This window comes from Pagrus pagrus, assembly GCF_965226575.1.
Source record: "Pagrus pagrus genome assembly, chromosome: 18".
NCBI lineage: Eukaryota > Metazoa > Chordata > Actinopteri > Spariformes > Sparidae > Pagrus > Pagrus pagrus.
The window spans coordinates 24,130,630-24,149,523 of record NC_140202.1 but is presented as its reverse complement, the minus strand read 5'-3'; the positions used below and the strand labels follow the sequence as shown (position 1 = coordinate 24,149,523).

The following is an 18,894-nucleotide window of genomic DNA, read 5'->3' as shown; positions in this document are numbered from 1 at the left end:
AGTCTGGACTGAGAATGTTGTTCTGCACAGGAGAATTACTTTTGAATTTAAGCGTGAGCACGTATGCTGCAGAGCGTGGAGCATGGAGGATTAGTGGTTATATGTTGCACAGGAGGCGAGGCGGGAAAGGTTGGCCAAGGATGACAGCAGAGGGAGAGCGCTCCCTGTCCTGTGGCTTGGAAAAGCTGCAGGTGTAGGGGGTTCAGCACGGGCCTGGCCCCCTGATTGTCTGGAGGGTCTGTCGCTGTCACCATGTTTGAGATGGCCTCTCTCCTCCTGCTACTGCAGAACATGCTGCTGGAGATCGAAGAGAAGGTGACGGCCCTGTCAGAGCTGTCCATGCACAGTGAGAACCTGCTGCTGGAGGGCCGGACAGAGACGAGACAGGAAGCCGAGCAGTTGGCAAGAAAGTTACGCACGTTGAAGGGCGGCCTGCTGGAGCTGCAGAGGATGCTACAAGACAAGCAGACTAACATCCAGGTGAGGGGCTACATGCTTTGAATGTTGATATATGTAATGATGAGCTTTTTAAAATACCACATGATGTTGGGTCCACACTGTGGGTACTAACTATATAGACAGAAACATTTTTCAACATCACATACGCATTTTCTTGCTAAGCACAGTCCCACTCCCTTGCCGAAGTGTGTTTCATTGAATGTTTTCTGATACCGTGTCTGCTTTTTTTAGGGCTCTCTGCAGGAGCAGGAGGACAGTGAATCAGACTCAAGCCTCTCTCAGAGTCCCAGTGTGCAGGACTGGCTGGCTCAGGCCCGGACCACTCGATCCCAACAACACCAGGACAGTCTACAGAGACAAAGGGTATATTTTCACTTTTTTTGTTCCTTGTTTTAGTACTCAGTCTTTACTACAATGCCATGGCTACTGATAATAAAACTAAAATATCCTTTCTGAAATGATTTGTTGTTAATTTTTTTTGCTCTCACGTACTGCAGCACATTTTCATTTGGAAGTAATATTTTTACTATAATAGAAAAATGTAATAATAATACACCTTCATAAACTAGAATAACACTACAATGAAAATTATATCATACAAAGTTCAATCTAACTGTTTGACATGTTTGCTTTTCAGGAACTGGAGGAGCAGCTGGCCGAACAGAAAAAGTTGCTACAGTCGGTTGCGAGCAGAGGCGAGGAGATCCTCATCCAGCAGGCCTCGCCCAGCAGTGTCAGGTATTAAACCACATATAAAGAGATAGAACTCAAATCAAATAATAAAATGTTAAGTTAAGGTTTCCTGTGGCAGATTATAAATCTTACCTGCAGACATTTAGGTTTCAAAATACAGGAGGTTTTTTCATTGTGTGTCGTGCTCTGACACTTTGTCAACAGCTAAAACCCTTGAAACAGGTTGCGGGTTGGCAGATTGTGGTGACAGATGGGTTAAAATTGTTTCTATTGTGTAGATTGTGTGATTCAGGGACAATCTGGTCGTGCCATAATGATAATACAGTTTGAGTGCCATGCAAATTACGGGAATTTCCCAGAAGAAGAAAAAAAAATGGGAGATTGAAATTGAAATACAGACGACACACAGGAAAAATGTCAATGTTAGCAGGTTCATTATAAATGAAACACTAACTGATTCGTGTTTCTGTCACTGTGTAGTACAACGGAGCCATTTTCACCAGCAGCTTTGGTTGAGAGGGAATCTCAGGCTGCTCAAGAGCAGATGAGGCAGAGATGGGAGAGCCTGAGACTGGAGCTCAAAACTAAACTGCAGCTCCTGCAGAAAACCCTGGAGCAGGACCACAAACAGCCGGTACGAACCTTATTGTATTGTGAGTAAAGTGTGTTGATAAAACCAGGGACTGTTGTTGACTTTCAGTTTTTTGCCTTTGTTTTTTTGCAGGTATACTCAAGAGCTTCTCGTGTCACAACAGCTGGATCACTGTTCAAAGGAGAAACAAAGGCTGACAAATCCTCCCTGAAGACTCTGTATGACAGCTTCAGACAAACAATAGAGGACATGACCACTCAGGTTTTACTATTTCTGTAACATTCATGCACATTTGAGTTCATTACTTTACAACATTTGTCGAAGGAAATTTGCAACACTCTTGTGTGTCCACAGCCCGGCGGTGGTGAAACACAGGTGCCGCAGATGGAACAGCAGCTCTACGCAGCTGTGTCATCCACCTCCTCCTGGCTGGATGGTGTGGAGAACAACGTCTTCTCTGGCTCTGTGTTGCTGGCTGAAAATGCAGAGACTCAGCTACAAGAGCAAGAGGTACAATCAGGCCTATTTGTGCAGTTTCTTTAATCATTGCAGAAGGTTTAAACAGCAAATCACAGAGCTTGGTCTGTCAGCTGAAGCTAATAATAAGATAACACACTCAGGATATAACCTTGTCATTTTTCAGTTGATAGCTATATAAATCTGTACGAACTATCCTGCACTCTCCTCCAGACCTTAGAGAACGATGTGAGGCGTGTCACAGAGGACGTGAAGCTCAGCCAGGCTCTGCTAGCCGGGTCTTCAGTGTTGAGACAAGAGGACCGAGCGCTGCTAGAGGACAACCTCGACTGCCTGAAAGAAAGATTAGGTGCTCTAGGTTGTGCTCTGGGGCAACGCTGTGACAACATGAGGACCAGAGCACATGAGCTCACGGCCTACCAGGTTCGCCTGATATTTTGCATTTCAAGTACCTTTTTTTATTTTATCTTTCTTGATGAATGTCCTCTGTAAAAAGTTAAGTTAACACTGACTTATGTTGTCAGATTCAGGAAATCTTTCTTCCTTTTATGTTAAATAATGTTTGTTTTTTATTGATCTTAATCACAGTTGCACAACACACAACATGAACATTTCTGTATCCATATACCATAAACCCACATATCTTAATATAAATGTTCTACAAATGATCTTTTGTCTAATACAGACTGAGTTGCAACTTCTCCAAACTGCTTTCATTGAGACCAAGTGCCAGATCCTGCAGGCCTTAGCTGGAGCCATGGACAGACCAGCCTCAAAACAACTGGAGGTAGTGCACACTTTGGCATAGGCATGCATGCACGCACATCCAACAATGCTGATAGAGAACAAAAAATGATTGTGAATGTTGTTCATTAGCACTGTCTTTTCTCTCAGGTTATTGCCAGTGCAGAAGAGAGCCTGAAAGACTTTGAACAGAGGATTACAGAGCTCAAAAGCAGAGGAGCAACGCTGCAGGCGGATCAGATATCAACTAACAAAATACTAAAGCTCCAGGTAACATCACTGACTGCTCTCACTAGAATCTGCTTAGTCTGAAAACCATGTAGCAAAACTGTTAAGTGTAGGTGTTACTTGTTTTCAACTTAAATGTTCTTGTGAAAAAGTTGATAAAAGTAGGGTTGTTCCCTTACAATACCAGTATCAGAAGTACATCCAATACAGCCTTAAAATGCTGAATTGAGTAGCAGGATGCAAGTCTATCCACCGATCAGATATTTATTATACCTGAAATGTACAACTGTATGCAACTTAACCGATTTTTTTACTGCACAAGTAGCCAATAATCTTGAACAGCAAGCAAAAATAAAAGAAAACTCTATGGCATTCAATCTTGTATGAATGTTTTACGAAGAGTTTAACCTGAGCCAGGCCATACCACAATGATAGCAATACGTTGTTTGCAGTCATGTGACAAGGAAAATGAGTTGCTGCATTTTTATGTTGTACACTTGTCATTATATGGCATTATGACACCTAACGGGGACCTTGTATATACCACATTATTTATTATTCATAGTAGTTCTAGTACTCTTTGTCAAATTCTGCCATTGTCCAATACAATACACAACATGAAATTGTTGGAGTAATTTCAGCAAACCAAAGTAAAAAACACAATGTTCTTCCTGTGTGTTTTCAGGATTCCTATGAGGAGCTGGTGATGACGGTGGGCTCCCGGCGCACTGGGCTGAACCAGAACATGGCTCTGAAGGAGCAGTACGAGCGAGCTCTGCAGGACCTGACTGACCTGGTGGACACGGCTAAAGACAAGATGGCTGCCGATCAGAGGATCATTGCCAGCTCTGTGGATGAGGTCCAGAATCACCTGGACAAACATAAGGTTTGGTCCTCTTTGAGCTCTGTAAAGCTGGAAAGGCTGAAGCAATATTGTGAAAAAAATTGGCTCAGTGATTCGATTGTGTGTCTGGTTGTGTTTTCCAGGAGTTCTTCCAGGGTCTGGAGTCCCATATGATCCTAACAGAAACGTACTTCAGAAAAATTAGTGGTCTGATGCTTCCTAAAGAGAGTCAGGCCCTGGAGGAGACGCTGGCTGAGGCTCAGAGCGTCCTCAAACAGGCTCACAGTAAAGGAGTGGAGCTGGAGTGTATCCTGGAGGTGAGAGAGGAAATACTATTTGTGTTAACCGTTATTTTTCTAATGTAAGCATACTGATACAGTCACTGGACATCTGAAAATGTCTTTATTTGAATCACTTATATGATGTGATGTTCGTCCAAAATAATTTTTTTTTATTCTAAATGGTGGGGAAATTAATTAACTGTTAATAGACTATGTTTCTAACTTTAAAGGAGTCAATATTTTTGATTTGGACAAGACCTGAAGTTACTTTTGCTTGACAACTAAAGCTAAAGTTTATATTCAGTGTATTGTAAAGCTTAACACAAACAAAACAAATATTTTTTTCTGTTTACCTGCTTACCTTTCTGCACAAAAAAAAGTGGGCACGCTAGTATTCACTGCAAAGCCTCTATTAAAGAGAAAGGTAGGAAATGTTCTACAAATCCTTTTTCTTTTTTCATCAGACTTGGTGCCGCTTGGTGCAGGATTACCAGAGTCTGAACCGCCAATTGGAGGCAGTTGAAGGAAGTATTCCCACTGTTGGCCTGGTGGAGGAGACTGAAGAAAGGCTCATGGACAGAATCTCATTGTATCAGGTACAAAAAGACAGCAGTGCAGATTTTAGGATGTATAATAATCCAAAATAGGAAAAGGAATAAGGAAAGGACATTCAAAGGCCAGCACACATGCCCACTACCTGTCAGACCTTCTGATGGATTCCACTCCAGCTACAATATCACTTTTCTCTCTCTGTAAAGGGTCTAAAGGGGAGACTGACAGAACACCAGCACAAGTTATACCAAGTGCTGGACGAGGGCAAACACCTCTTGCTGTCGGTGTGCTGTCCTGCTCTGGAGAACCAGCTCGCACTGCTGGGGGAACACTGGCTCAACAACACCAGCAAGGTCAACAAGGAACTGCAGCGCCTGGAGGCCATCCTGAAACACTGGACCAGGTCAGAAACACATGCACAGGCATTCAAAACACAGCATATGACTGAAAACCATTTCCTTTAGTAAAGGTCTTTAACGTGCAGAGCTTAGCAATAATTAGTAACTGCACAGATCATCATCAGTTTAACCAAATGAAGGATTAAGATTCATAAGCAAATAGATTGTACCTGTGATTTCTGAACTCATGAGTGAATTGCGGTTGTCCTGCAGGTATCAGAGGGAGTGTGTAGAGCTCAGCCAGTGGCTGCAGTCGGCTCTGGAGCGTCTGGAGTTTTGGAATACGCAGGCGGTTTTAGTCCCACAGGAGCTGGAGACTGTCAGAGACCACCTCTCTGCTTTCCTTGTGAGGACACAATTTATTTATTTTTCTTTTCTCTTTGTTTTTTTCAGCTCCATAGAGATTTGGGCTGTTTGCCAGTAGGGCTTGGGTAAAAAGAAAGGTCGCTTAAAACTGTTTTCCTTTGTTGAAATAATCTACATCTGTCGTTTCTTTCTTGTTCTTCTGTGGACAAAACAAGACATTTGATGACATCATCTTGGGCTTTTGGAACACTGACTGACATTTTTATAGACCAAACCACTAATTGATTAATCGAGACAATAATCGACAGATTGATGAAATGAAAATAATTGTTAGTTGCAGCCCTAATGCACAGTATTCATATTTTTAAAACATGTTTGGTGTAGAGGATAGTAAGTCACTTTTCTGTAAAATAATCCCAATTTTGAAAAATGTATAATTATTCATTCAAATTGCACAGTGTTAGGTCTCATGTGTAGTATGATCATGAAACACAGCTGATGGTTCCTGTCACCGTCCATCTCAGGAGTTTTCCAAGGAAGTCGAAGGCAAGTCCAGCCTGAAGAGCTCAGTGGTAACCGAGGGCAACCAGCTGCTGCGTCTGAAGAAAGTGGACACTGTGGCGCTGCGGACCGACTTGGCACGCATCGACTCCCAGTGGACTGAGCTGCTCACACGCATCCCAGTGGTCCAGGAGAAGCTGCATCAGGTATCGTCACATGCATCCCGACTGAACAGGCTTAGCTGCTCTGGGGCAAATAGGATTACCCCTCTTTCTGCTGCTTCACTCCTATACACAAGTTTTCACACAGGGCTGCCCTCAAACTGGGAGCTTCCTGAATGTATAATAAGCTGATCCGATGGGTGTAATGTGTATTCAGATCCAAATGGAGAAGTTGGCCTCCCGTCATGCCATTTCTGAGCTGTTTAACTGGATATCATTGATGGAGAATGTCATCGAGGAGGATGAGGAAAACCTCAAGAGTGCAGTGGGATCAAATGTGATTCAAGACTACCTGCAAAAGTACAAGGTAGTGGACTTTCATGGCATGTTTGACTTTGTTTACAAAGTGAATTTTTGATAGAAGAACAATATATGACAGTTACATTTTTTATAAAATAAATATCACAACATTTTTGACCTAATACCTTGATATCGATATTGCGACAATATTGTAGCGATGACTACTGGTGATTGAAATTATAGTTATGATAAATAATCATCAGTAATGTGGATGTAATGACTAAGTGTTAAAAAACTATTAGAAAGTATTAGAACAAGTAGAAGAGTTTCATAAGTTCAGAAAATTACATCACTTTAGTGTAATGCAGCCTTTAAAACCAGGAAAAGACAACACTGATGTCATATCATGATATATAGATATCCAAACAATAATTCATATTAAATGATTATCATGTTGATGTAGTCCATGAGTCTAATTATGAATCTGTGACTGCCATTTTAATAGTTAATCTACTGCTCTTTCCTTCTCAGGGCTTCAGAGTAGATTTAAGCTGTAAGCAGCTGACTGTGGACTTTGTCAACCAGTCAGTGCTGCAGATCAGCGGTCAGGATGTGGAGAGCAAGCGCAGCGATAAGACAGACTTTGCTGAGAGACTGGGAGCCATGAATCGACGCTGGCAGATCCTACAAGGCCGCATCAATGAGAGGGTGAGGCCACTGATACTGTCAATGAAACTGTGACTACTGGAGTCACTTAAAAGGGCAAAAACAGGATGTCACAGTTTAATTTGTGTAAATCATGTGCAGATCCAATTCCTGGAGAGCCTTCTGGAGATGTGGTTGGAGTATGAGAGCAGTGTTCAGGCCCTGAAGTCCTGGATGGCAACTCAAGAGGAACGATTAAAGAGAAAACATCGAATAGAGGATCTGACATCTGTGCAGAATGCTCTCAAAGACTGTCAGGTATGCTGCTCTTACTGTGACAACACTGATTTATCAAAAAGAGATTGTCACACTTTTCTGGGTCCATGTTTTAATATCATGTAAAAACTTGTAGGAAATGGAAGAGTTGGTGAAGGAAAAAGAGAAAGAACTAGAGAGGGTGGAGGAGCAGGGCTGTGCCCTCGTCCAGAACAAGACCGATGAGGCCTGTGCTATCGTCATGGAGACGCTGCAGGGTGTCAATCACACCTGGGCTAACCTGGACCACTTGGTAAGCTCCCCTGTTTACTTTCCACTCGGTTTTTATGTGCTACTTCGGTTACATCCATCTAATCTGCTCTGTTCTAGCGTTGTCTTTACAGTTTACAGAATGTCTGAACTGTGTGTTTTTACTCCACGTTGAACAGATCGGGCAACTAAAGATCAGCCTGAAGTCAGTGCAGGATCAGTGGAGTCTATACAAGAAGGCTTCAGAGGAGATCAATGGCTACCTGATGGAGGGAAGGTACTCTGTATCCCGTTTCCGCCTCCTCACCGGCTCCCTGGAGGCTGTTCAGCTGCAGGTGCAAAGTCTGCAGGTATGTCAGGACAAAGAGCCGATCGCATTAGTATGTTTCTGAAATCTTGTTGTGATGAAGTTGATATTTATATTTTTTACTGGGGGAATATTTCTTAATGCGGTCTTATACACTGTTTATCTTGCTGCTGAATTAAGCTCTGTGCTTTTTTTGTCATCTGTGAAGGATTTGCAAGAGGAACTGGAGAAACAGGAGAGCAGTCTGAGGAAGTTTGGAGCCGTGACCCACCAACTGCTGAGGGAGTGTCACCCGTCAGTCTCAGATTCTCTCAACAACGCCCTGAAGGATGTCAACGCAAGGTGATCTCTATTAACTGTAAAAGATATATAATGTATTATTGCTGTCGAGGCAAGACACCTGCCTGATGTGCAGCCAGCTTCTATTATTCTTTTCAATATCTCTTAATTTATATTAACCCATGTCGTATTTGCACTCAGATGGGCTGGTTTACTTGAGGAGATTGCGGAGCGTCTGAGAAGCAGCAAAGCCCTGCTGCAGCTGTGGCAGCGCTACAAAGAGCTTTATGAGCAGAGCTGCCGCAGCATCCAGCTGCAGGAGGAAAAAGCAGACCAGCTCCTCAAACTCGCCTGCAGCAAGGACATCGCTGACGAAGAGGTGTCCGACTGGATCCAAGAATGCAGCGTGAGTGAAGCCACAGCTGGAATTTTTACGTCTAAATGCTCAACATTTCTGTTCAGTTGAGTTAAGCAGATTCTTTTTAATGGTAATGGTTGCTCTGTCTCAGGATGTGCTCCGGTCTCAAGCTCCAGTGCAGGCCTCCCTGCAGGTTCTCCATGAACTGGGAGATCAGCTGAAACAGCAGGTGGACACATCAGCAGCTTCTGCCATCCAGTCAGATCACCTCTCTCTCACCCAACGGCTTTTTGCTGTGGAACAAGCGCTTACCAGACAGCTCACCACTCTGCAGGTAGAGAAAAGATTCTTGATAAATACCTTTGACTCCTAGTTGTCCAGCCTGTTAAAATTAATTTTACACTTATTGACATTTATCTTCCTCACCAGACTGGAGTTCAAGACTATGAAACCTTTAATGATCAGCTGGATTCACTGGGCTGCTGGATAGTTGAAGCTGAGGAGGCTCTGAAGGTGCAAGATCCCAACGGCTCCACAGACCTGATAGTTATCCAAGACCGCATGGAGGAGCTCAAGGTTTTTATCAGAGAGTTAAGATAATCCATTTTAGTGGTTGTCCTGAAATTGAGATTTGTAACATTTTCCTTTTCTACTCCTACAGAGGCTCATGCTGAAGTTCAGCAGTATGGCTCCTGAACTGGAGCGACTAAATGAGCTTGGTTACCGGCTCCCTCTCAACGATTCAGAGATCAAGCGCATGCAGAACCTCAACAGGAGCTGGTCAATAGCCTCAGCTCAGACCACAGAGAGATTCAGGTATGACTCATAAAATATATGGTACAGGGCAAAACAAAAAATGTGCACGCTTTTCCCAAACGGGATTAAAAGTGCTGAATATCCATTTCTGAAAATAAAAAATGAGATTCTGCAGAGTCTTTCATCTGAGAACAGATTAATGATGAACAGGCACAAATAGTATCAAAAACTGCACAGATGTTTATTATTATTATCAGAACAGTTGGCACAGATTTTATTTGCTCACTGGCTTTTTGGTTCCCTGCAGCAAACTCCAGTCCTTCCTGCTGCAGCAGCAGACCTTCCTAGAGAAGTGTGAAACGTGGATGGAGTTCTTGGTCCAAACAGAGGAGAACCTGGCAGTGGAAATTTCTGGGAACTACCAGAGTTTGATGGAGCAGCAAAAGGCTCATGAGGTTAGAGTCCCTTCAAAACAAAAGACCCTACAACAGCTTCCTTTTGTATTTCTTAATCATTAATCATCAATTTGTTGTCTTCCAGTTATTCCAGGCCGAGATGTTTAGTCGTCAGCAGATCCTGCACTCTATTATCAGTGATGGACAGAGGATGTTAGAGCAAGGTCAGGTGGATGACAGGTAAACACTGTTTCTAACCTCATTACACTATTTAATATCTTATAAAGTATATACACATTACTAGACTAGTTGGTCCATTGGTCTTTGTTGACAAAAAACTCATCCTTGAAAATGACATCACTTCTCCCTCCTGCAGAGACGAGTTCAACCTGAAGTTGGCTCTCCTGAGTAACCAGTGGCAGGGCGTAGTGCGGCGTGCTCAGCAGAGGCGGGGCATCATCGACGGTCTGATTCGCCAGTGGCAGCGCTACAGAGAAATGGTGGAGAAGCTGCGCAGGTGGCTGGTGGAGGTCTCCCACCCTGCAGAAGCCCTTCAGGCAGGGACTACAGTGCCTCTGCAACAAGCCCGCTCCATGCTGGACGCTGTCCAGGTACATAATGTAAAAGCTTTCAGAGTACACAGCTCAGATTTATTTAGCTGGTGCTGGACAGAGAGACACACATTTTGTGTTTTGTGGACACACAGATCTCTCCAGAACAGGCATATATTCTCCCAAATTGATTAATGTTCTCGTACTAATGGATTTTTGTCAGAATGATTAAATCAAATGCAGTGGATCCTAGCAAAAAAATCAAAAGCTAGATCAATGAAGAGAGAGAAAAAAATGACTCGGAGAACAGAGTAAAACAGCTACAGCAGGGAATGACGCAGATAAGGTGCAAAAGGGTCTTTAAAAACAGATACTCCAAAATAGGTGACTGTACATTTACATATGTTGTTTTGGCAGGAGACTAACAGGTCTGTAGCTTGATAATTAAGAATGATTTTATCTGAGTGATTATGCTTTCTGGCTCAGCTGAAGGAAAAGGTGCTGCAGCGTCAGCAGGGCAGCTACATCCTGACGGTGGAGGCTGGCAGACAACTGCTCCTGTCAGCTGATACCCGGGCCGAGGTGGCCCTGCAGGCAGAGCTTACTGAGATCCAGGAGCGCTGGAAGTATGCCAGCATCTGCCTGGACGAACAGAAGAAGGAGCTTGCCACCTTGTTAAAGGTAAACCAGGCGAATTGCCAGCAGCTTGTGGAGTGCAGGGAACCTCAGGGGACATTAAAAGGATACTGTAAATGTTTTTGCTTTGTAGATGCAAGTTGAATGCTTTTTTTTTTTTTTTTTTCAAAATTTCGACCAAGAGGCACAACCAGTTTGTACTTGTAGTTTTGATTTGTGGAATACCAGAAAAGTCATAATAGAGAACTAAAAAAATAACTATTATTTTGTTGTTTATATCATTGATGCAGCTGCAACCATTGTTTTTGTCATGTACAGGACTGGGAGAGGTGTGAGAGAGGAATCGGTGGATCGCTGGAAAAACTTCGAGCCTTCAAACGGCAGCTCTCCCAGCCTCTTCCTGATCATCACGAGGACCTGCAAGCTGAGCAGATGCGCTGCAAGGTGACAGACTTTTTTCATTATTTCATTAAGTGGAAATTAATTAAGTGCAAAGGAAACTTTAGAGCTGAAATTCAACATTGCTTTGGGGACCTTGACCTAAAAACTATAGAATTAGTGGAGTTTAATAAATTACCCCATCTGTTTACTTTAAGAAATGTGTTGACATTGTTGTTCTGGTCAATAGGTGCACACAAGATTAATACATGAATATTTTAACAACATTACTTTTGTTTCAGGACCTGGAGAATACATTTGATGGCTGGACCGGGGATCTGGCCCATCTGACTGTGCTGCGAGAGTCCCTGTCCTGCTACATCAGTGCTGAGGACCTGTCCGTCCTGCAGGAGCGAATCGAGCTGCTGCATCGACAGTGGGATGAAATCTGCCACCAGGTACAGCGCACTAGTATACAGTGCTTGTGCATAGCTGCTGATTAACTGAATGTTCTGTATACTGTGAATCTGATCAGTTGCTGTTACTAGTGGCACTCGTAGGTGTCACTGTCTGATACACTGGTCTTGTCTCTGCAGTTCCTTGAGATACCAAACGGTGGTGCTGGTGTCAAACAAAATCATCTGACTGTCACAGTTTGGTCTGGATGTGTCAGTTAGCCAATGTCAAATACAGCTTACAAGAATGCTAGAGAATATTTGCATGAATGATGAGTGTTGAATACAACTGAATGTTGGATTCATTCAGGAGAGTGTTGAGACTTTCATTGCATAATATAACAAGAAGACAAAACAGTTGTTCAAACAAAAGCATTTCCTCTTTGTTTTTTTCTCACATTGACTTTCACAGTTCTAAAAACATACCTGTAACTTCTTCCTCAGATTCCTTAAATATAACTCATAATGGCATTTCACTGTAGAGTTTAAAAAGGAACTTCTACAGCCGTTGCTTTAGCGTGCAAGTGAAACCTCAAGGTCACATTTTTTTTCAGGGTTGCATCCTGTTTAGAGCAGATTAAACATGTAGACAGGAAACACAGAAACACGCACTCGCTGCTTGATGCAAATGAATCAGTCATGATGCAGTGATCTCTGTGATCTCTGCTTCCTTTTCATACTTTTTGACATAACTCTACTGATGTTAAACATTCACTCATGTAGTGTGAACAGTGATGCATTTAACTGAATATAAATATTGTCACTGCTCTGCAGCTGTCGCTGCGCAGGCAGCAGGTGAGTGAGAAGCTGAACGAGTGGACCGTCTTCAACGAAAAGTACAAGGAGCTCTGCGAGTGGCTCACCAACATGGAGAGCAAGGTGTCCCAAAACGGAGACATCAGCATCGAGGAGATGATCGAGAAGCTTCGCAAGGTAAACAGAAAAGAGAAATCTGACTTGTTGATGTCTGATTTTCTTCATTATTTCTTGATGCCATTTTCAAACATTTGGGTGCACTGCAGCCAGTGATGCACCGTTCATTCATTCTCTTTATACGTCGCCTCAGTTAAAGTCACACTCTGCTGCTGAGATTGATTGGGTGAGAATTTGGGAGGTGGATATGTTGCTGCTGAGGAAGTAGATGCATTTTTGTATAACCTGATTGTGCTGTAGCTGTTTCAATTAGCTTTTTTTTTTTTTTTGCCTTTCCATTGGTCACAAAACCAGTCCGACAAATTCATGCCTACTTTGTTTTATTTTCATTTCATACACCAACTAACCGTGGCAAAATCAAATAACATCACACATAACAACATTTTCTTCCTTTAGATACAGTATTCAAACTTTTGACTGCTTTGCATTGTGTCTCAGGACTACCAGGAGGAGATCACCGTGGCTGAAGAAAACAAGCTGCACCTGCACCAGCTGGGAGAGCGCCTGGCCAGAGCCAGTCACAAGAGCAAGGCAGCTGAAATCGAACAAAAACTCAACAAAGTCAGCGACCGCTGGCAGCACCTCCTCGATCTCATCGGAGCCAGGTGATGAGACATACTAAGTCTCGTACTTTGTTCCAGCACATGCAAAATAACACAAACAACAACACTTGACTTTTTCAATCCTTTGCTTGAGTTTCTTGCATCACTTTGCACTGACAGAGTTTTTTGACTTATGTTCATAGAGTGAAGAAGTTGAGAGAGACTCTGGTGGCGGTGCAGCAGCTGGATAAGAACATGAGCAGCCTTCGCTCCTGGTTGGCCCACATCGAGACCGAGCTGTCCAAACCCATCGCCTACGACTCATGTGACTTCCAGGAGATTCAGAGGAAGCTCGATCTGCAGCAGGTAGCATAGTCTACAGTGCTACATTATACATTTTATTTATTATTGGAGCAATTCACTCTTAATCTGCATCCTTTTTTACTTTCTATATGTGGAAAAGCCAAAAAGACGTTCTCTTTCTGTCCCTCCCTGTGTATCACTTTATTATCACACAAACTCATACACACCCACTCTCTGTTTGTCTTCTCCCACCACTCAGGAGCTTCAGCGTGACATAGAGAAGCACAGCACAGGAGTGGCATCTGTACTGAACCTGTGTGAGGTGCTTCTGCACGACTGTGACGCCTGTGCCACCGATGCAGAGTGCGACTCCATCCAGCAGGCAACTCGGAGCCTTGACCGCCGCTGGAGGAGCATCTGTGCCTTGTCTATGGAGAGGAGACTCAAGTAAGTTGTCAGAAGAAAACAGAATTGTATGCATGGAAGCCGGATGGATGGAAAACTACATTTTCACTCATATTCCCTCTGTTAGGATTGAGGAGACGTGGCGTTTATGGCAGAAATTCCTAGACGATTTTGCACGATTTGAGGAGTGGCTGGCCACTTCAGAAAAGACTGCTGCTCTGCCCAACTCCTCTGGTGTCCTGTACACTGTAGCCAAGGAGGAACTTAAGAAATTTGAGGTATTGCAAAAGAACTCTGTGTCATTTTTCTTGACTCAAAAGGACTGCACTGTTGATTATCATCATTTTAATGAAATTCTGTGTTTCTGTAGGCCTTCCAGAGGCAAGTCCATGAAAGCCTCACCCAGCTGGAGCTAATCAACAAGCAATACCGCCGCCTGGCCAGAGAAAACCGCACTGACTCTTCCTGTCGTCTGAGGGAGATGGCTCATGATGCCAATCAGCGATGGGACAACCTGCAGAAGAGGGTGGCATCAATCCTCCGCAGGCTTAAGGTATGTCCATTACATTCATGGTATTTTATTCATGCAATTCAGAATTTTCTTCTCACTCTTATGTGAGATGATAGCATCTGTGTGTTCTGCCTGTTTGACTGAATGTTAAATCAATGTTGTCACAGACATCATTCTAACAGCAGCAACTCTGTTTCAAATACGCAGCACTTTATTAGTCAGAGAGAGGAGTTTGAGACGGCCAGAGACGGCATCTTGGTGTGGCTGACAGAGATGGACCTGCAGCTGACCAACATCGAGCACTTCTCTGAGTGTGACATTCAGGCCAAGATCAAACAACTCAGGGTAGGTTTGTCCAAGAGTGGACACAACAACCCCACAGTATTGTCACAATATTTCAGACCCACATAGACCCTCATAACCGATCTCTTTACTTGATATCGACTATTTGTGTTTATATTTTTAGATTTATTGTAGCTTCAGACTTTTTGAACATTTTCTCACTTGAGATTGTCTTCACACACACAAGATTTTTTTATTACCGTAGCAGACTGAGTAAGTGAACAATAAAAGGTTTACTTCTGATTCATTTCAAAAATGACAATCTCTTATTCTTACTTGTATTCTTACTATGGTGTAGAAAGCCGAAATATGTATTGATAAATTGATGTGTTGAACTCAATATGTGGAAAAATATATTGTCCTTTAATTATCTACACATTTTTGAAGGTTTAACATCCCTGTTACCTTCTTTATTTGATTTCGTGAAGAGCAGCCAGACTGACTTTGAAGTAATATTGCAAGATGATTCTCATACAAGTTAACTGAATGTAAATTGTTTAATGAAATCAAGAAATGATCATCTAGAAAAGGTCATGCATTTTGAAGTTGTGAAAGACGCTTTGTGTTTAGCATTAAAAATGTAATGAATGAGGACTTGTTTATCTGTTCCCACAGTCGTTCCAGCAGGAAATCTCCCTCACTACAGCCAAGATCGAGCACATCTTCCACCAGGGAGAGGCGCTGATAGAGAAGAGCGAGCCTATGGATGCTGCTGTCATCGAGGAGGAGCTGGAGGAGCTGCAGCGCTACTGTCAGGAAGTGTTTGGTCGAGTGGAGCGCTACTACAAAAAGCTCATTCGACTTCCTGTAAGACCTGAGAACCTTTTATCTTATTCCTCTATTATTTATGATCTGAAGGCACTGTCATCTTTTATCACTCACATCCTCAGTATAAACTATCAATGTCATAAACTTTTTCTTCAGCTCGCAGACGATGATACCGAGGTGTCATTCTCTGACCGTGAGCTGGAGCTGGACGAACCTGGCGATCTGTCCAGCCTACCATGGAACGAGCGTTTGGGAGACGGCTTCCTGTCACCTCTGCCCTCCTCCGGACGCTCAGCCTCCCTGGCGGCCCAGCTCCGGACCGAGCGCTCGGGCAGAGACACCCCAGCCAGCGTGGACTCCATCCCCCTGGAGTGGGATCATGACTACGACCTGAGCCGCGGGCTGGAGAGCGCCAGCAGGGCCCTGAGAGAGCAGCAGACTGAGGAGGGAGACTTCCTCCAGCGGCCTGCTTCAGCCTTGTCAGGTAGGTTATCAAACACACACACCCTTCTGCTTCAAGTATAATTATAAGATAAGAATGACATTGTATCAGGTATGGTGGCTATTTCTGAGATGTAGAAAACATAGAAGCAAGAAGGGAGAGCATCCTTTAATCAAATGCTTTCCATCCTTTTTGACTCGTGACCCCTGATGCAGTATCATGTTACCACTCCTTTTCACAGGTTGCAAAGTCTTCAAGTTGTAAGCAGTTTCACTGGTTTTCTTTTCTAACTTCACAATAATTGTTAGAAAAAATGACTGCAAATGTGTAGCAGGATAATATTTTAGGACTTACTTTAACGACTTACTGTTATGGATATCAGAAAGGGACCCAAAAGCAAGAAACACAGGAGACAGGAAGGTAAAGAACAAAGAGATCAAAAGTCCATAAATTCAAAATCCAAAATGCAACAAAAGGTTGGCAAGGACTGACGTGAGGACGACAATAAACAAAATGACAAAGATTGAGGGAAAGACACAGATGTAAATACACAAGGGAGAGAAGCCTAATAAGACACAGGTGGAACAACAGTAGTAGGGCAATTAAAAAAGATGGGAAGAAACGCAAAGACAGACAGTGGGAAGTAAAAGTGGTACAATTAGTCTCTTTTGACTTTAAATAAGAATTATCTCATGTGCACAATAACATTACCTTGACTTTGTGTATGGAGCCAATCAATCAGTCAATCAGTTGACCTCTGTTGTTAATACAGTGTATTTTCTCTGTGTGTGGGAAACTCCATCTGTTGCTGCATCAAGCAGCAGATGAATGCCAGCTTAATCAGTTCATGGAGTCAACGAGTGAAATGCCCTCTGCTGAATGTGTCTACTGTATAATGTTTCTTCCAGATGTAGTGATTCCAGAGAGCCCTGAGGCCTTTGTTAAACTTACAGAACAAACACTGAGGTCCTCCACTGGTAGGCAACAGCAGACCCCAGCATGCCACAAGTGTTCGGGGGCCGGATTAACAGCTGCACTCTGAGTGATAGCACACTTGTAGCCTATTCACCAGCTTTGACTTTGATTTGTGTTGATTTCCTCACCTTGGGCGCACACTGTAACCGACGGCAGCACTTTCTAACACTGGGGGATAGGGTCAATTCCATTTTGATTTCTTCAACACTGGTTCTGCTTTGGTGTCTAATTCACCAGAACTGAAATGGAATTCAGCCTAACCCTTCTTTTCTAACTGGCTTTCTTACTTTTGTTTGCAGTGTGCTGTGTAGCTAACCCTCTATGGATTTTTTTCATGTGCATTTTATGTTTCAGAAAAGCATGTTGTTTTATTGTCCCAGTGAACAAGTCTGAACTTCTTGGTGAAGGGATTGCAGATTTGTTTTAAGCAGACGTTTCATGGGCTCAGTTCAGACAGAGACACATCATGTTTCAAATCTGGATTTAAAATGATAGCTGTGACTCCTAATGCAAGCATGACAGGAGAGCTCCGCGACGAGGCTGTTTTATTAAGTGTGTGAGGTGGGAAAAATTATACTTTTTAGGAAATACATCAGCTATCTTTTGTCGAACCCTGACAAGCAAATCACTTTTTGCTCTCCACGTCTCTGTCTGAACGGGGCCTCATCTCTTCAATAATCATTATGATCAAATATTTGATCATAATCTGCAAAGTTAACAAGTTGATGTCATGTCTACAGGGGAGGTTGCCTCGTCAGACTCACATGTTCACCCTCTGGATGCCAGCCGCTTCCACCTGCAACAACTGGACAGCAGCCGCAGTCGCACACCCATAAGCACAGAACTGGACACCTCATACATGGGATATGTATGTTATGACAACTCTGAGAAAAACACTTGATTCTTACATGATTATATCTTTAAAAATCTTTGTAATTGGGTTAAAATGTTTTGTCCTAACCTGGCTTGTGTTATATAATCTGAATAAATTCATTCTGTAGATGCGGCTGCTGGGAGAGTGTCGCGGCAGTATTGATACAGTGAAGAGGATGGGCTGTGAGCTGAAGGAGGACGAAGACACGGTGTCTGGACTGGCAGATCCCAGTAGCTCTGAGTCCCAGACGTCAGGTAATGTTACACCACAACCTGTCCTGCATGCATATATCAGACAATACCATGAGGTTGATTTATTGTATATGAAATGGTGTATTCAGCTTTTTCTCTTACACTCTGCAATCTAGGAGTGATTGAGCGTTGGGAGCTCCTGCAAGCTCAGGACCTCAGCAAAGAGATGCGCACAAAGCAGAACCAGCAGCAGTGGCAGCAGCTGAACTCCGACCTGAACAAAGTTTGGACTTGGCTGGGAGAGACGGAGGAGGAGCTGGAGCAGCAGCGGAGGCTGGACCTCAGCACGGACATCCAGACGATTGAGCAGCGTATCAAAAAGCTCAAGGTATTTTTTTTGTTTTCTATTTTTAATTTCTTCTCTTTGTGACAACTTTTGTACCGCGTTCTGGATGACTGCATTCATTTACTGTGAAATGTAAATCTCCTTCCACAGGAGCTGCAGAAGGCGTATGACAAGCGCAAGGCCATCGTGCTGTCCATCAACCTGTGCAGCGCTGAGTTTGTGCAGACGGACACAGAGGAGTCCCGAGAGCTACAGGCCAAACTGAAAGACATGAACAACCACTGGGACAAACTGGGCAGCTCGCTGGAGGAGTGGAGGTCTTCACTACAGGAGGCTCTCATGCAATGTCAAGTAGGTGCCAGTCAATGTATGATTGTTTTATAGAGTTGTAATTATGCATACAGTTACATTTCTACTTTCCTCCTCTACATCTGATTAACA

At 43.3% G+C, this 18,894-nt stretch overlaps 1 protein-coding gene across 8 annotated transcripts in view; it reads left to right on the top strand.

Annotated features, from left to right (window-relative positions):
• syne1b (spectrin repeat containing, nuclear envelope 1b) overlaps positions 1-18,894 on the top strand; it is a gene marked incomplete at its 3' end in the record, with an annotated part of 81,667 nt that overhangs the window by 57,406 nt on the left and 5,367 nt on the right. For 7 of the 8 annotated variants that reach the window (XM_084382027.1, XM_084382024.1, XM_084382025.1 and 4 more), the window contains 45 exons: positions 289-480; positions 691-822; positions 1,097-1,197; positions 1,633-1,786; positions 1,877-2,005; positions 2,099-2,254; positions 2,435-2,644; positions 2,907-3,008; positions 3,116-3,235; positions 3,879-4,079; positions 4,181-4,354; positions 4,783-4,914; positions 5,077-5,273; positions 5,482-5,614; positions 6,099-6,281; positions 6,454-6,603; positions 7,068-7,244; positions 7,344-7,499; positions 7,594-7,749; positions 7,886-8,056; positions 8,222-8,355; positions 8,494-8,698; positions 8,802-8,984; positions 9,080-9,226; positions 9,312-9,466; positions 9,714-9,861; positions 9,947-10,041; positions 10,178-10,412; positions 10,839-11,033; positions 11,307-11,432; positions 11,669-11,824; positions 12,596-12,754; positions 13,193-13,359; positions 13,500-13,662; positions 13,859-14,046; positions 14,132-14,282; positions 14,375-14,557; positions 14,723-14,860; positions 15,473-15,664; positions 15,782-16,109; positions 16,976-17,044; positions 17,783-17,910; positions 18,044-18,170; positions 18,284-18,495; positions 18,604-18,804. In XM_084382027.1, coding sequence (XP_084238153.1) covers positions 289-480; positions 691-822; positions 1,097-1,197; positions 1,633-1,786; positions 1,877-2,005; positions 2,099-2,254; positions 2,435-2,644; positions 2,907-3,008; positions 3,116-3,235; positions 3,879-4,079; positions 4,181-4,354; positions 4,783-4,914; positions 5,077-5,273; positions 5,482-5,614; positions 6,099-6,281; positions 6,454-6,603; positions 7,068-7,244; positions 7,344-7,499; positions 7,594-7,749; positions 7,886-8,056; positions 8,222-8,355; positions 8,494-8,698; positions 8,802-8,984; positions 9,080-9,226; positions 9,312-9,466; positions 9,714-9,861; positions 9,947-10,041; positions 10,178-10,412; positions 10,839-11,033; positions 11,307-11,432; positions 11,669-11,824; positions 12,596-12,754; positions 13,193-13,359; positions 13,500-13,662; positions 13,859-14,046; positions 14,132-14,282; positions 14,375-14,557; positions 14,723-14,860; positions 15,473-15,664; positions 15,782-16,109; positions 16,976-17,044; positions 17,783-17,910; positions 18,044-18,170; positions 18,284-18,495; positions 18,604-18,804 — 7,311 coding nt within the window. The remainder of the gene's footprint in view (positions 1-288; positions 481-690; positions 823-1,096; positions 1,198-1,632; positions 1,787-1,876; positions 2,006-2,098; positions 2,255-2,434; positions 2,645-2,906; positions 3,009-3,115; positions 3,236-3,878; positions 4,080-4,180; positions 4,355-4,782; positions 4,915-5,076; positions 5,274-5,481; positions 5,615-6,098; positions 6,282-6,453; positions 6,604-7,067; positions 7,245-7,343; positions 7,500-7,593; positions 7,750-7,885; positions 8,057-8,221; positions 8,356-8,493; positions 8,699-8,801; positions 8,985-9,079; positions 9,227-9,311; positions 9,467-9,713; positions 9,862-9,946; positions 10,042-10,177; positions 10,413-10,838; positions 11,034-11,306; positions 11,433-11,668; positions 11,825-12,595; positions 12,755-13,192; positions 13,360-13,499; positions 13,663-13,858; positions 14,047-14,131; positions 14,283-14,374; positions 14,558-14,722; positions 14,861-15,472; positions 15,665-15,781; positions 16,110-16,975; positions 17,045-17,782; positions 17,911-18,043; positions 18,171-18,283; positions 18,496-18,603; positions 18,805-18,894) is intronic. The other variant, XM_084382022.1, reaches the window with a different exon arrangement.